At 50.2% G+C, this 14,444-nt stretch overlaps 7 protein-coding genes and 1 non-coding gene across 8 annotated transcripts; 5 read left to right on the top strand and 3 right to left on the bottom strand.

Annotated features, from left to right (window-relative positions):
* Positions 1-577: 577 nt before the first annotated feature.
* F4807DRAFT_460303 (ATP synthase regulation protein NCA2) lies at positions 578-2,624 on the top strand (the record flags this gene model as incomplete). The annotated part of the gene is made up of 2 exons (XM_048001507.1): positions 578-594; positions 656-2,624. 2 exons carry the CDS (start codon positions 578-580, stop codon positions 2,622-2,624), a joined length of 1,986 nt encoding a protein of 661 aa, XP_047854535.1.
* A 1,149-nt stretch (positions 2,625-3,773) lies between these two features.
* Positions 3,774-4,758, top strand: F4807DRAFT_460302 (ras-domain-containing protein; the record flags this gene model as incomplete). The annotated part of the gene is made up of 3 exons (XM_048001506.1): positions 3,774-3,803; positions 4,008-4,275; positions 4,442-4,758. 3 exons carry the CDS (start codon positions 3,774-3,776, stop codon positions 4,756-4,758), a joined length of 615 nt encoding a protein of 204 aa, XP_047854534.1.
* A 582-nt stretch (positions 4,759-5,340) lies between these two features.
* On the bottom strand, positions 5,341-6,952 carry F4807DRAFT_81774 (uncharacterized protein). Its single transcript, XM_048003525.1, has one exon. The coding sequence runs from the start codon at positions 6,726-6,728 to the stop codon at positions 5,430-5,432; it is 1,299 nt and encodes a 432-aa protein (XP_047854533.1). The 5' UTR covers positions 6,729-6,952; the 3' UTR covers positions 5,341-5,429.
* A 30-nt stretch (positions 6,953-6,982) lies between these two features.
* F4807DRAFT_425329 (uncharacterized protein) lies at positions 6,983-7,861 on the top strand. The gene has a single exon (XM_047997959.1). It carries the CDS (start codon positions 7,211-7,213, stop codon positions 7,649-7,651), a length of 441 nt encoding a protein of 146 aa, XP_047854532.1. The 5' UTR covers positions 6,983-7,210; the 3' UTR covers positions 7,652-7,861.
* Positions 7,862-9,983, top strand: F4807DRAFT_425327 (P-loop containing nucleoside triphosphate hydrolase protein). The gene has a single exon (XM_047997958.1). It carries the CDS (start codon positions 8,019-8,021, stop codon positions 9,552-9,554), a length of 1,536 nt encoding a protein of 511 aa, XP_047854531.1. The 5' UTR covers positions 7,862-8,018; the 3' UTR covers positions 9,555-9,983.
* Positions 9,895-9,968, bottom strand: F4807DRAFT_t77. The gene has a single exon. It is a non-coding gene; the product is annotated as a tRNA-Val (tRNA).
* A 416-nt stretch (positions 9,984-10,399) lies between the features above and the next one.
* F4807DRAFT_425325 (pyridoxal phosphate-dependent transferase) lies at positions 10,400-12,327 on the top strand. The gene is made up of 3 exons (XM_047997957.1): positions 10,400-10,668; positions 10,728-10,890; positions 10,947-12,327. The coding sequence occupies exons 1-3, from the start codon at positions 10,620-10,622 to the stop codon at positions 12,235-12,237; spliced, it is 1,503 nt and encodes a 500-aa protein (XP_047854530.1). The 5' UTR covers positions 10,400-10,619; the 3' UTR covers positions 12,238-12,327.
* A 100-nt stretch (positions 12,328-12,427) lies between these two features.
* On the bottom strand, positions 12,428-13,428 carry F4807DRAFT_81725 (uncharacterized protein). The gene has a single exon (XM_048003524.1). The coding sequence runs from the start codon at positions 13,234-13,236 to the stop codon at positions 12,643-12,645; it is 594 nt and encodes a 197-aa protein (XP_047854529.1). The 5' UTR covers positions 13,237-13,428; the 3' UTR covers positions 12,428-12,642.
* Between the last annotated feature and the right edge of the window lie 1,016 nt (positions 13,429-14,444).

Here is a 14,444-nt window from a genome sequence, read left to right as displayed (position 1 = left end):
TGCATTCACCGTGCATTCACCGTGCATTCACCGTGCATTCACCGTGCATTCACCGTGCATTCACTGTCTAATTCACTGATCTTACCTAATCCAAACTGCCGTGCCTCTTACCCAATTAAGTCTAGAGTTTCACAATTATACTAGATTTTAGCCTTGTCTATCGCGAATCAATAGCTTGGAATTCTCTTTTCCAAGATTTTACATATGACCTCATCTGACAGGAACGAATCTTCGAAGTAAACATCGACTGACGAACATTCGACTTGTGTAAAATATTCCACTCCCGCACACCGCAATCTCATCTATCGTTTGATCCTAGCCTTTTAACTCTTGAATACCTTACCAAGAGTCGGCTAGACGAAGTCAAGAAATTTGCAATTCGCCTTCCTATTGGGTCGAACAAATTTCTAAACCCTGCCCTAATTTTGGGTATCTACCGAGACAACGGAATACCGAAGACAGCTCCGGGTCCCTGTCATGACATGAGCCAGAGTATTAGTTATGTCCGACCGTACCTCCGAGCATCGATCCATATAACCCTTTCTGAGAACCGCTGTCCTAGCTAACAAGGCGGAAAATGTCCCTAGTGGCAGAGTAAGTTCTTCATACCCCAACCCGTTGCCATCAGCCATGACGAGGCTTAGACATTGCTTAGCCAAGTACGACGGTTGGACGCGCAGCTGGACCGTGTCCCGCTTAGCCACTTGACAAGCTATGACGCCACTCGAGCCTCCATAGATTTGGATAGTCCTCGTGTGAAGGACTTGTTGAAGATCATCAAATCATTATCGGCGGGCTCGGGATCGCAAAGCGTCCTCCCTGCACGGCAGGTCCAGACTCTCCTATCCCAGTCAAACTTGCTGTCAGAACATGGCGAGGAGATATCAGCGAATCAATATGAAGCAGAGCTTGAATGGATATTGGTTAGCAAAGCCACTGTTCAAACGTACGGTATCATTCTAGATACACTGCTAGATCAAATTATCCCGCTAAGTGACCATATCTGGTATTGGGACGACGTAGTATCATCCCCAACATATAGCAGTTTCTACATGGTGCAAACCTCTCCTATCCGTCTTTGGGCTTGGACTAGGGATATCTATCATGACAGCAAGATCAGATTCCAGCAATTTGCGACTGGTGACGCTTCAATTAGCGGCTTCGAACATGGGTCACATGCAGAGGCTATCCAAAATAGCATTACGCAACGGTGGAGACAGTTCTACGGCATCGTGAGAGAGACCATACGAGAAAGGTCGCTTCTCAATATACACCGAACAATTATGTCGCCAGTTGCTCTCTGTCGCTCCGAGGCCCGCAAGAAACAAGTTAAGTTGAAGAGGCTTAGGGAAATGACATCAAGTGGTTTAGGTGTTTTAATCGACGAAGGTCTCGTGTTCAATAGCAACGGTAGTGACGACGGAAAGAGTGATATGATACTCTCGGCAAATCAAGAGTGGAAAGGGGTCGTTGAGCGAAGCGTGGCTTTGATGGACATGGTACTCAAGGACGTCCTAGCATTGAACGTTGGGGTTGCCGACTTTGAGGATCGAGTTTTTGCTGGTGTCGAGGAGGATCCAGAGTTATCGATCCAAGCTGAGGAGGATGAGATTACCCGTCCGGCAATCGTAGCTAAAAGGATCCAGGACTTATTGGATACTCATTTGCCGGAACACCTCTCCGCAGCAGAGAGACTCGTGGCAGAAAATGGACGGCCATCGAGACTCGTGAGATATTGGCTGCCGGCCACAGTACTCCTCTTCTCCTCAACTACGATCCTGCGAATACTTGTCAACAAGAACCAGGAGATCATACATTGGATAAGGGATCTCGGTGTTACTGTACGAGACTTTTGGTTCAACTGGATTATCGATCCTGTTCGTAAGGTTATTGGTACCATTCGCCATGACGCAAATAGCGAAATTGCTATTATGAGCCGTGATAGCCTCCAGGCAGACAAAGAAAGCCTGGAGCGTATGGTAGTCGACTTCGCGCTTGACAAGCCAAGTGCCGCAACCGGTGCCTCGTCGTTATCGGAATCGCAAGTTGCCGAAATCAGGGCCAAAGTCCGAGAGGGAGATGTGACTCCGATTCTTCGCGCGTACGAAAAAGACTTGCGTAGCCCTTTCAGGGGTACCGTCCGAGGTGACCTGGTCCGAACGTTGCTTATTCAGGTGCAGAAGACGAAGGTCGATATCGAAGTTGCCATGAGCGGTATTGATGCTCTCCTAAGAAGCCAAGAACTTGTTTTTGGCTTCGTAGGACTTACACCTGGTATTCTCGTGTCTGTCGGAGTGGTACAGTACCTCCGAGGTGTTCTAGGGAGCAAACGAGGATTCCGCGAAACCCGGAGAGCCGGCAAATGCGTCCGGGTCCTTCGCAACATTGACCGCATCTTATCAGAAGCAACACCGACGCCGAACAACCTCTTGTCGTACAAGGATCACGGTCTCCTTGTATGTGAAGTACATGTGCTACGACGTCTCGCACAAAGCCTCATTCCGGCAGACATTGAGAAGGATTTCCTGGAAGACTTGGACGACCTTGCTAACCTCAAAGGGATCCAGTCGCAATTGCGGGCCTTGGATAGGATACGTTGGGCGTATTCCAAGTGGCTGAGATAAATGTGGCAGTTTTGATAGTTATGTCGGTCTATCGAACCAAATCATAAAACATTATTGGCCAGTAGTGTAAGAATCCAATGTTAGTGACAGTATGTTCTAAAAGTAGGTTACGTGTACTGCGAAGTTGTCATTTTGAGTTGATGTTCAATGCGGAGCGCCCCTGACTGTGTCAAATAACTTATTGGGTAATGCTTAGACGGCTTATGGGCTATGTCTTATAGTTATCTTAGACTTCGGGTTAAAAAGAAGTGCCTACTTCGTACATACGTACTATGCAACTATATATGGGACTATAAAATGGAATTCTAACAAGCCCCTTTTTTACGCGTCTCGATGAAGCAGCTGTTATCAAGGTAGGCCCAGTAAACTAAACCGCCAGGTCCATCGTATCGGTATTAGTGGACGCATTAGAAGTCCCACCGCACGTATACCTTATGTAAGCAAGATACGCAGAGGATGTATCCTACAATTAGATCCTTTTAACTTTAAGGATTTTAAAGTTCTAGACTAGGTACCTGCCTTGTCGTAGGGGTCACCTAGAATAGAATGCAATAGTAGCCCTAGAGCATTAGGCACAGGCGGTTACTCCTCTCTACCTACCTAGGTAGAAAGTTGGAAATTCTTGTTAGATACATCCATTGACTTGAGGAAGGTTTGAGGCTACCCCGATTAGTTCATTAACTCCTTTAAGTCTTCGCATTGTCGAGATGCACACCGTTTTTCGTCCGACTTAGTGCATAAGGCCCACACTTTTCAAATCCATTTCCATCCTATTGTTCCACTAACATTTTTCGAACTTGAGCCTTTCAAGGTTCCATCTTCCGAAACTACGCAGTCCAGAAACTTGCACCTGAGTACCCAAGCAGGCAAAAGTTGCTAGTACTGCGCCAAGACCAAAAGTCACCAAGGGTACAATTAAATGTACCACCGCTGGTCACCAATTAAGCCAATTAACGCTACCGCTACCTTTGCTACTACATACATACGCTATTACTGCCACTGCCACATCTGACGACACGTCTTAGGTTGTTTGTCCTAGAGTAGCGAAGAAGTATCCTGAAACTCATCATTGCCTCCCTTGACAAACAAGACGAACGAGCGAATACCCATAAGCATTCTCAGCCGTCTACGACGAGCGACTCTGCCAAAATGTCGGGCAACAGAAACTACGACTTCTTAGTATGTTCACTCTTCGCTCTTCGCCCGTCACTCTTCATCCTTCACTCTTCCCCCTTGACATCCTCTCTCTCTCTCCCTTCGAACTGCCCGCCAAGATCAGATAGATAGGGCATCTATATCTAACATGGCTCATCAAACCCATTCTACACCATGCCTGATCCTCTAAACCACCCGGTATTTACTGACGATGTTCGATTGGTATAGATTAAACTCCTTCTAATCGGCGATTCTGGCGTCGGTAAATCTTGCTGTCTGCTGCGATTCAGCGAAGATTCGTTCACGCCGTCCTTCATCACGACCATCGGTATCGATTTCAAGATCCGCACGATCGAGCTAGATGGCAAGCGCGTCAAGTTGCAGATTTGGGATACAGCTGGCCAGGAGCGGTTCCGCACCATCACGACGGCCTATTACCGCGGCGCGATGGGCATCCTCCTGGTTTACGACGTTACAGATCAAAGATCTTTCGAGAGTAAGAACCGTCATCCACTTCCCGGTCTATTTGAACATGCCTGTCCGCCTCGCAAGGCTGCCATTTTAATTAAAGAGGGGCTCGAGTGAGCTATGGGCATCGGGGCATGCTTACGTTCTATCCACAGCAATATTCAAGGGTCTTCACAAGCTGACGTAATTTACAGACATCCGGACATGGTTTGCCAACGTAGAACAGCACGCCACCGAAGGCGTCAACAAGATCCTCATCGGCAACAAGTGTGACTGGGAAGAGAAGCGCGTCATCTCTACGGAACAGGGCGAGGCGTTGGCTAAGGAGCTGGGCATTCCCTTCCTCGAGGTCTCCGCCAAGAGCAATATCAACATCGACGAGGCCTTCTACAGCCTAGCCGCTGACATCAAGAAGCGCATCATAGTCACCTCTAAGGCGGACGCCCCGTCGTCAGGCGGCGTCAATGTCGCCCAGGGAGAGGGTAACGGTGGACTAGGGAAATGCTGCTAAAGCAGGTTGCTGTCTAGGCAGGTTAGGAAGAGGCACTATTTCGAATCGAGAGATAGCAATTGTCAAAGTGTAAAGGCGAGGCGAGGCGCTAAGCTAGGCTAGGCTGATTTGAAGGACTGGCAGGTTTCTTGTTATCAAGCGAAGTTTGCAGTAGACCGAGGCATATGATTTATGGAGAGACCAAGAAACAACCCCCAATGGACCAATGAAGACGAGAGGAACGTGTATCACACCTGAGAACGAAAGAGGGAAATGGAGTACAGTCAGAAAGAGAAAGCAAGGCGGAGGCTTTGCTCGGTAACTACTTCACGATAGACATTCACACGCACACATACGCACAATAGGAAGAATGAGGCCTGGCGGGGGCTAGTGATGGCGAACTATATTGGCGGAGTTTGGTTGATACGGGTCTAATACATTTTCCAGTCGTCATGCGGTCCTCTCTGTTTTGATTCCCCGTCCTTGCGAAGAGTCTTGATACCGATACCTGCATTCGATGGTCTCTTTTCTCGTCTCGTCTTCAACTTAAGAATAGCATGTCATTTTCTGAATCCCGAAAGTTCTTGTCCATCGCCTTGGACTATTCGTATAAACTGTGTCGAGATGTGAGATGATAATGAACTTTGGTTGATTCGAGTCTCATAGTTATACCTCTATACTCGATGGATATCTCACCATAGTACCGAGGTGTTTAGTATTCTAGTTTCATCCCACGATACCATCTTAGACTCTCCCTCGGCATGCATGCGTATCTTGAGCTGCCTCCGGTGCCAACCCCGGACGAAACGATGTGCCTCGGCGCTATCCCTGAAGGGCACGACGAAACGAGGATATCGCCTATACTTCCTATCATCCCCCACTTCTCCCTCCTCTTCTTCATCCGCCTGCTCCATGGCGGCCCTATCCGCCTTCTTCAAACCGCTCGTCCCGAACGCCAAGATGCCGTGCCGCAGGTCCGTCACCCGCCACGCCAGATTCCTCTCCACGCCGTCCTCCTCGATCGCCTGCCGCAGCATGTCCACCGGGATGCGGCCCCCGTCGACCTTCACCAGAACCAGGTGCCGCGAGCCCGCGCGGTCCGCCAGGCGATCCACGAACGAGGCCCCGCCGATATCCAGGTCCTCGATCTTGGCGGTGCTCGCCGCCGTCGAGAGCCCGATCTGGTACTTCTGGCTCGGGGGCACGAGCGTGAAGCCCTTGATCTGGGCGGCCACGTCGGGGGGCAAGGCCCCCGCCGGCGGCCCCTTCCCCTTCCCGCCCCTGTTCTTGCTGTCGTTGTATTTGCGGCTCCAGTGCATCCCCACCCTGCCCGCGGGCCGCTGCGCGTGCCGCTTCGCCAGCGACCACAGCCGCGCGACTTCGGCCTGGTACGCGAGAGCCGACTCGTCGCTGTCGAACAGTACGAAGTAGTGGCCCAAAGGCCGCAGCGTGTCCGGGTCTCGTGCCTGCACGACGCGCGTTATCCCGGACACCCACCCCTCCACGTGGTACCCCTGCGGCCCGAGGCGCAGGAAGTCGGGCTCCACGAGCGAGGCGCTGGCCGCGCTGAGGATCAGCATTGATTTGGCGCGGAGGGGGACTTCGCCGGATGTGCTGGTGGATGTGGATGTGGGTTCGGTGTCGATGTCGAGGTCGCTTAGGTCGGGGATTTCGGGGGGTGTGTCGGGCGGCTCCGGGAAGAGGGGCGAGGACCAGGGGTTGGAGGAGAGGCGGGCTTGCTTTGCTTCGTTGGGGAAGAACTTTTCGAAGAGGGACGGTGAGGATGAGGTAGACGCGGGCGTGCTTGTGGGTTGCTCGTCATCTTGGTCGGATTTTGGTTCGGACTCGTCAGGCGAAGGGGGAGGAGTCGATTTGGATTCTTGCCGGCGGCTGCTACCGTGCAGCGGTGCGGTAGCTGCTAGTGTTGGTCGCCATGCTGCTAAAGCGGCTAGCGATCGTGAGGATGGCCGCTGGAGCTGTCGTAGGAGCATGAGGCGACGAGGTATGATACCCAACGCATTGCAATGCAGCTGTGAGTTGAATTATATGGAAGGAAAAAAGCTTGGAGCCAATTGAGTTTCAAGGTAGTGAGGGGATAATCCGCACGGTCTTACTGCTGGTATAGCGATTGAGGCTTACTTCATAGGGCTTTTTAGATGATTTCTATTGGTTAACGCAGTTGATATGGTACCCCGCACTGTACGTTTAATCCCACAATATATCATTTTAGATACTACAAGATACATCCATATGAGAAGTCTGATATCTCGATTTATAGACTTTTAGCTTTGAAAAGAAATCTATATTCTCGGCATCTATAATGAGCGATATTACTACAAGCTTCAATATCAAAGCCAGTCGTAATTATAAGAGTCTTTTTGCTTATAACGAGCCGCCTGGATATCGATGAAATTTGCATATACCCAAATCAAGACATCGCCGAAGATTTGCTTGAACTTATAAACCAACAACAATGGGAAGAGACGATTTCAAAATACGGCTTCAGCCGCAGGATGTTGCAAACCAAAAGAACCCAACATACAAGAATGCTGCTAAAATCTTCATTCATCCGACAACCTTCGCCCAAGGCGGCTTTACCACAGCACATCTCTGCAACGTTGAGACAGATGGTCCCGTTCGACTGGAAGCAGTTGCTTGGCCGGCTCCCGACAAGAATGTTGCCAACAACATAATCTCTATTAGTCGAGTCTTTCAAAAGCTAGCCGGTGTAGAGCTTGGCCAGATAGCTAGGGTGACTCCTGGCAATGGGCCCGTTCCTGACGCTGGCGTTGTTATTATGAGAGAAACAACCCCCGATTCAGTTCCACTGCCTTCTTCGGAACAGACAAGATGGCAATATCATCTAGAAAGCCGATTAGGTGAGCTACACTATGGTCCTTTCTCATATTTGTAACTTTGAATAATGGAGGCTTTATCTCTCATTTATAATAACTACCCCTGAATTGCAACTTGTGTTAGTGTTGGGCGTGGATAAATAATTTATATCCTTGTTTATTTTCGAACATATTCTTGTTATATTTTGCAATCCCACCATGTACAATTCAATCTGACTGTATGTAGAGGTAGCTGAATTCATCTTACCCGAAATATCGTTTGAAGAAATTGTCTTGAACGGGTCGAGACGCTCATTCGTAGTTACGTCTGTGAATGGCAGAACGGATTGTGTTGCGAAATACGCTCCTGGAACTACCATTGTCGAATTTTCCAATGACGATGCAAAGAGTACTGGGGGTAAGTTAGGAGTTAAACCACTCCCAGCCATGCAGCGTCAAATAAACGAACTTAATGAATTCTTCAACGATTTCGATGTTGAGTTTGAAGGATACACGACACCAACTTATTCATGTGGAATTATAGTCCATGGAAGCCATGGGACGGGAAAATCAATGCTACTTGACCATATTGCGGCTACGAACTGGGGTAGAGTTGTTCGAGTCGCTTATAACGATAAGTATTCGACAATTCAGACTTACTTTAAAACAGCGCTCGAGCAGCGTAGTCCAACCATCATCTTAATCGATGATATAACGAAATTGATAGGAAAAGATCAGTCAAACCGACAGGTTATGGTTGAGACTATCGGCGAGGGGCTTGATGCTCTAACAAATAAGGCACGTCAACAAAATAGGAGGCCTCATGTTTTAGTAGTTGCTACCTGTCTCGACTATCTAAATGATATTCCTCATGCCCTTCAACGACCTGGTCGGTTTGAAGAGCATATCGCGCTCCCCGTTCCGGACGCGCAAGGTCGGAAAGAGATCATAAAGCACCACAAGCCGACTTTTTCTGCTGATGTATTTGATCAATACGTGTCAGACCTTGGCGACCGTACACACGCGTATACAGGCGCAGATCTGCGCAAAGTCCTCTACCGGGCTACCAAGGCATGGAGGAAACGAGTTGGAAGCCCCTCCAAAACACACCCCTTAACGTGGGATGACGTGGTGAAGGGACTTCAGGAAGTGCGGCCTACCGCTATGCACGACATAAATCTCAAGCCGCCCACCGTGCGCTGGAGCGACATTGGCGGATACGAGGAGGTCAAAGTTGCGCTTCAAAGAGTGCTTCGACACCCCACGGGCCCTCGTGCGAAGATGTCGAAACCGCCAAAAGGCGTGCTCCTCTACGGCCCTCCCGGCTGCTCCAAGACCATGACGGCGCAGGCCATGGCCACAGAGTCGGACTTCAACTTCTTCGCCGTCAAGGGTGGCGAGCTGCTCAACATGTACGTGGGCGAGACCGAGCGCTCCATCCGCAACCTGTTCAAGCGCGCCCGCGAAGCCAGTCCCAGCATCATATTCTTCGACGAGTTCGACTCGATCGCAGGGTCGCGCTCGGGCTCTGGTGGTGGCAGTGGTAGTAGTAGCGGCGGCGTCCAAGCCCTCACCACGCTGTTGACGGAAATGGATGGGTTCGAACGCATTGGCGAGGTGTTCGTACTCGCCGCTACTAACAAGCCCGAGCTTCTAGACTCGGCGTTGCGAAGGCCCGGCCGCTTCGACGAGCTCATCTACGTCCCATTGCCGGATGCCAAGGCAAGAGAGGCCATCTTCACCGCCAAGGCGAGAGAGCTCGGCTTTCCGATTGATGTGGATGCTGCAGAGTTGGCGAGACGTACGGAAGGCTACTCAGGCGCTGAAGTTGCGAGGATTTGCGACAAGGCGTTCTGGGATGCGGAGGATGAGATGGCGCCTGCGATGGAGGTTCTAATCAAGGCGATTGAGAAGACACCGAGGTTGGTCACGGCGGATATGTTAGAGCATTATAGGGAATGGGGTGAGAGGTTTAGATCGTAAGCTATAAGTACACAGAGAACAGCATTTGGATCTTTGAAGTCTCGACTAAAAGCATACCTACGATATAAATCCTTGTGGTGCTAACATGAAAATGTCAAGGCTCGTTTAAATCTACCTAGGTATGCTTATACCTATACCGGCTCCATCAAATTCAGTGATACCGATTTTATGGTATCTTGTTTACTAGAGTGTTAAAATTTCAATTCATGAATACATGCTATGATTATGGTAGAAGAAAAAAGAACAGCCTTTTCCACAAAACCAGGGCAAAAAGCAGGAAAAAAAGATCATTTTGAAATGAAACCACAGCATAAACTATAAGAGTGAAAAGTAAAAGTAATGATTTCGTCCAGGCTCGAACTGGAGACCTTCAGTGTGTTAGACTGACGTGATAACCAACTACACCACGAAACCATAGAGGCCTTCCCCTTCAGCAAATGCTTGATGGAAACAACCGGGTTTATGGTAGTATATATCTTAGCCCCAATCAGTTCCTCTTTTTAGTGGAGAGCTAAGTGGTCGCACTTGGTTCCGCTTTGGCAAACAAATACTTGGGAAAATGTAATTTCAGAAACTACTAAGATTCGGAATTTCGGATTCTCTTCTTTTATTACATGTGCAATCCATATTCCGACTCTTTTTGGTCTGACGGGCTGAAAAGTTGAAAGGAGACAAGTTATTGACACATTGACTTTTCATGCCATTGTTACGCCCTCCGAGATGGAAGCTGCTGACGCCCGCTACGTAAATTACCTACCTAGGTAGGTGGTTTATGTAAGAATTGGTCGTTCGATTTATTGCGTGCTACGTACCTAGATACAGCTAGTAGGTACATGTATTTGCGGAAGGTGGAGCGGAGTCGTAAATCTGTAAAGAGCGAAGGTTGCCGATTTGTATCAGGATAAAAGTAAAAATATATAAAAAGAGGATGTTCTCCTAGCTCTTCATATTAATATAATTTGAAAGCATTCATGCCTTGAGACCCTGGTGACTATCGTTTATTCAAAAACTTCATCTCAAATTGTCTTCTCAGAACAGAAATCCAATTAGAATAAATTGGCTGCTATGGACTCCAAGCAATTCCGAGAAGCGGCCATCTCGTCTATCGACGACAGTAAGTCTCGTCACATTTTGAGAGACTTTAGTGATTGCCATTAACCTCACTTGTTGTAGTTGTCAAGTATTATGACACAATTGAGGAACGACGTGTAGTGTCAAATGTTGAGCCGGGATATTTGAGAAAACTCTTGCCCGAGGAGGCACCTCAGAATGGGGAGGCCTGGGCTGATATCCAGAAAGACTTAGAGGCCAAGATAGTTCCTGGTCTAACGCATTGGTCTGAATCCCTCCTTTTCTATTAAAAGGGGAACTTGAATAATTAACAGATCACAGGCAATCGCCAAATTTCCTAGCCTGGTTCCCCTCCTCTAGCAGTTTCCCAGCCATGCTCGGAGAAATGTACTCCACGGCCTTTACCGGCGCCGCATTTAATTGGATCTGCAGCCCGGCCGTGACGGAGCTCGAGACCATCGTGCTCGACTGGCTAGCCAAAGCCTTCGGGCTTCCCCCGTGCTACCTCTCCACGGGCCCCACCAACGGCGGCGGCGTCATCCACGGCACCGCCTCCGAGGCCATCGCCACCGTCCTCGTCGCCGCCAGGGACAAGTACCTGCGCGAGGCCACCTCCCACATCGCCGACGAGGAGGAGCGCGAGGACGCGATCGCCATCCGCCGCAGCAAGCTCGTCGCCCTGGGCAGCGCGGCAACCCACAGCGCCACCAAGAAAGCTGCCCAGATCGCCGGCGTGCGCTTCCGCGCCGTCCCCGTGCACGCCGAGGACGGGTACCGCATGATGGGCTCCGAGCTGGGCCGCGTCGTCCGCGAGCTGCGCGCCAAGGGCCTCGAGCCCTTCTACCTGACCGCCACGCTCGGCACGACGGACACCTGCGCCGTGGACGACATGGACGGCATCGCCTCCGTCCTGGCCGAGCTGGCTCCGCCCGGAAAAGGGGAGATCTGGGTGCACGTGGACGCGGCGTACGCCGGGGCCGCGCTGATCTGTCCCGAGTACCAGCACCTGGCTCGGCAGTTCGACAAGTTCCATAGTTATAACACGAACCTGCATAAGTGGCTCCTCGTCAACTTCGACTGCAGCACCGTGTGGGTGCGCGACAGGAGGCACCTGACGGACGCGCTGAGCGTGTCGCTCGCCATCCTCAAGAACCAGCACACGGACTCGGGGCTCGTGACCGACTACCGCGACTGGCAGATCCCGTTTGGCCGCAGGTTCCGCTCCCTCAAGGTCTGGTTCGTCGTGCGCAGCTACGGGATCGAAGGGCTGCGCAAGCACGTCCGGAAGCATATCGGTCTGGCGGAGACGTTTGCCGCGCTGGTCAAGTCCAGGCCGGATCTGTTTGAGATCGTCACGGGCCCGCGGTTCGCGCTGACGGTTTTCAAGGTTAAAGGAAAAGGGGAGGGGGAAAGCAAGCTAGAGGAGGTGAATGGGTTGACGAAGGCGTTGTATGATCGTGTGGTGGAGGAAGGGCGCATTTTCTTGTCGAGTACTGTTGTCGGCGGGGTGTTTGCTATTAGGCATAATCCCGCCACGCCGTTAGTAGAGGAGCATCACGTTCAGAAGCATTTCCAGATACTGGCTGAAGCAGCTGAGAAGGTTTTATTATAGATAATGATGTATGTTGGATGGGTCGCGCCATAGTTGAAGTCTAGATGGGGATCATTCATTCATTACTCATAATATGCTTAAATATAAATGATATAGGTGATATAGTTGCTTAGTGACACCTGATGGCGTCGACGGTGAGGTGTTGTAGTAGCCTTTTTTCGATGTAGGCTCTTATAGATGACCATACTCCTATTGCTAAATGTTGCCATATTCCCTATTTAACCGCGATGTTTCCAATGTTTCCACAATGTTCTCTCATGCTATTTGCTATGCGCCACCTTCCATATCTGCAATAATGCCCTTGATGAACTATGCTCAATATGAAAATAAAAGTCGGATCGTGTTCAGTGTAAGTCGTAACGAGGGTATATCGTAAGTTTCGAAGAAGAGAAAGAGGGCCATCAACTACCACGAATCGCGACGACTTCTCCCGCCGTGGTATTGGTAGTCACGATCTTGATATTTCTGGCCGTCATCGTAGGGCCCCCTATCGTACCTCGACTGCTCGTAGTACGAGTCGTCCTCGATATACCTCGGATCCTCCCTGCGGCCGACATCCACCGACATTCCACGGTCGCGGCGGCCTCTTCTGCCCCTCTCCAGATCCACCGTATCCTTCGCCACGCTACGATCGCTCCCCCGATCGCTCCTGCCGGCGTGACTGCTCCGGCTCCGATTTTCTCTGTTGTCCCGGGTGGAAGAAGCGTCGTCGCGATCGTGCTGCTGCTGCTGCTGATGCTCTCGCCTACGACGGCGGCGTTCCTCGTCCCCCTTTCCCCTATTACTCGGCTGCTGTTCTTCCTTGTCCTTGCGCTCCTCGCGCTTCTTGACTTGTTTCTCGATATCCCAGGCTAGCCCGATGCCGAGCATGCCGAGGACCAGCGGCCCGGTCCAATCGAACGGGTGCTCTTTCTCGAGCTCCTTGCGGTGGGAGCGGTGTTCCGGGTGCGCCCGCGAGGGGAGGAGGTTGCGCGGGTCGGCAGTGTTGAGTTTTCCCATGGTTTTGCTTTTTACTTGTAGGCTGATGTCTGATGTAGGTTTGCAAGTAGATTTAGACAAGAAGGATATATATATCAGTAGGTATATGTATAATCACTTCGTCTGACTTGTGTATTTTCAGAATATGGTATGTGATAAATAGAATAACGCGTAGATTGTATGTGGATATTTAGCTATATGTAATGGCTAATGTAATGTAGATACATTTGCGGGTGGACGGACTTGCCCCAAATTATATACCTGGATACCTATATGCCGACTGACGACGGGATCGTGATACAAACGAGTGCAAGGGGTCTAACGGGTACGCGCAGTACACGGTAGCAACCCAATCAAGCCCGATGTACGTGGACATTTGCGGGATGCCATCATCGAATCAGTAAGATGCGGCGCCTTTCGATGAGGGAATTGGACGGAACTTTGCGAAAGGCGAAGGATCAGGGGTCGAGACGATTACCCTGGCTGGGAAGTTATGATGTCATTCCCGACACTCGGAAACACAGGAAGGGCCGTGTTAGGGATGCCCAGGGATGTCCAGGGATGCCCCTAATCTCGATTCGGTTTGGCGCCTTGCTGTCACTCAAAAGTCGGACCCTCAAGATTCCCCCCGTCCTTCATTCATCGAATTCCCAAAATTATGACGACGGCTGCGATGGCAACCTTAGTAAGAGAAACATCGCCAACCAACAACAGACCGATACCCTGCCGTCATGTCGTGATACTTGAATAACGGATACCCGTCAAACCACATGACCTATCACCGCTTCGACCCCGGAGCATTGTGTCCATGTTTGTGAAGCGAGCGTCATGCGAGGCGATCCAAATAGACAAGCACAACATTCGAAGCTGAGATGCAATTGTCCGTCTGAACACCCAAGTTAGATAAATTACACTACGTTGTATATCAGACACGTACATACATATGTTACTCGACATCTTGATTCCATTTGAGCGAATGATGGAGATATCCGATTGAGTTCACTCTACAAAAAATGATAGCCCGGCTACCAGCTGAAGCCAGCATTGTTGCTGTTCTCTGCCGGGCTGCGTCGACTCGAGTTTGTCAGTTTAGCTGCTCACGAAGTTCGCAGCGTCAACGTGATGTCTCGTGCAATCTTCCGAGTTATCGAACTTGATCATCAAGGGAATCTCGCCCGACAACATATAATCCGGTACGTGGCACTCGGTTCTAAGAGTTGGTGGTAGTT

The sequence above is a fragment of the Annulohypoxylon truncatum genome (assembly GCF_022578515.1).
Source record: "Annulohypoxylon truncatum strain CBS 140777 unplaced genomic scaffold F4807scaffold_15, whole genome shotgun sequence".
In the NCBI taxonomy this organism is placed as follows: Eukaryota; Fungi; Ascomycota; class Sordariomycetes; order Xylariales; family Hypoxylaceae; genus Annulohypoxylon; species Annulohypoxylon truncatum.
Note: the sequence above shows the minus strand (reverse complement) of the source record. Positions and strands in the feature narration are given on the sequence as shown.

Coding starts and splice junctions, on each gene's coding strand:
- F4807DRAFT_425325 (XM_047997957.1), top strand. CDS start 10,620: ATGGACTCCAAGCAATTCCGAGAAGCGGCCATCTCGTCTATCGACGAC. Junction 10,669..10,727: donor CATCTCGTCTATCGACGACA/GTAAGTCTCGTC, acceptor CACTTGTTGTAG/TTGTCAAGTATTATGACACA. Junction 10,891..10,946: donor GTTCCTGGTCTAACGCATTG/GTCTGAATCCCT, acceptor AACAGATCACAG/GCAATCGCCAAATTTCCTAG.
- F4807DRAFT_81774 (XM_048003525.1), bottom strand. CDS start 6,728: ATGCTCCTACGACAGCTCCAGCGGCCATCCTCACGATCGCTAGCCGCT.
- F4807DRAFT_81725 (XM_048003524.1), bottom strand. CDS start 13,236: ATGGGAAAACTCAACACTGCCGACCCGCGCAACCTCCTCCCCTCGCGG.
- F4807DRAFT_425329 (XM_047997959.1), top strand. CDS start 7,211: ATGGGAAGAGACGATTTCAAAATACGGCTTCAGCCGCAGGATGTTGCA.
- F4807DRAFT_425327 (XM_047997958.1), top strand. CDS start 8,019: ATGCAGCGTCAAATAAACGAACTTAATGAATTCTTCAACGATTTCGAT.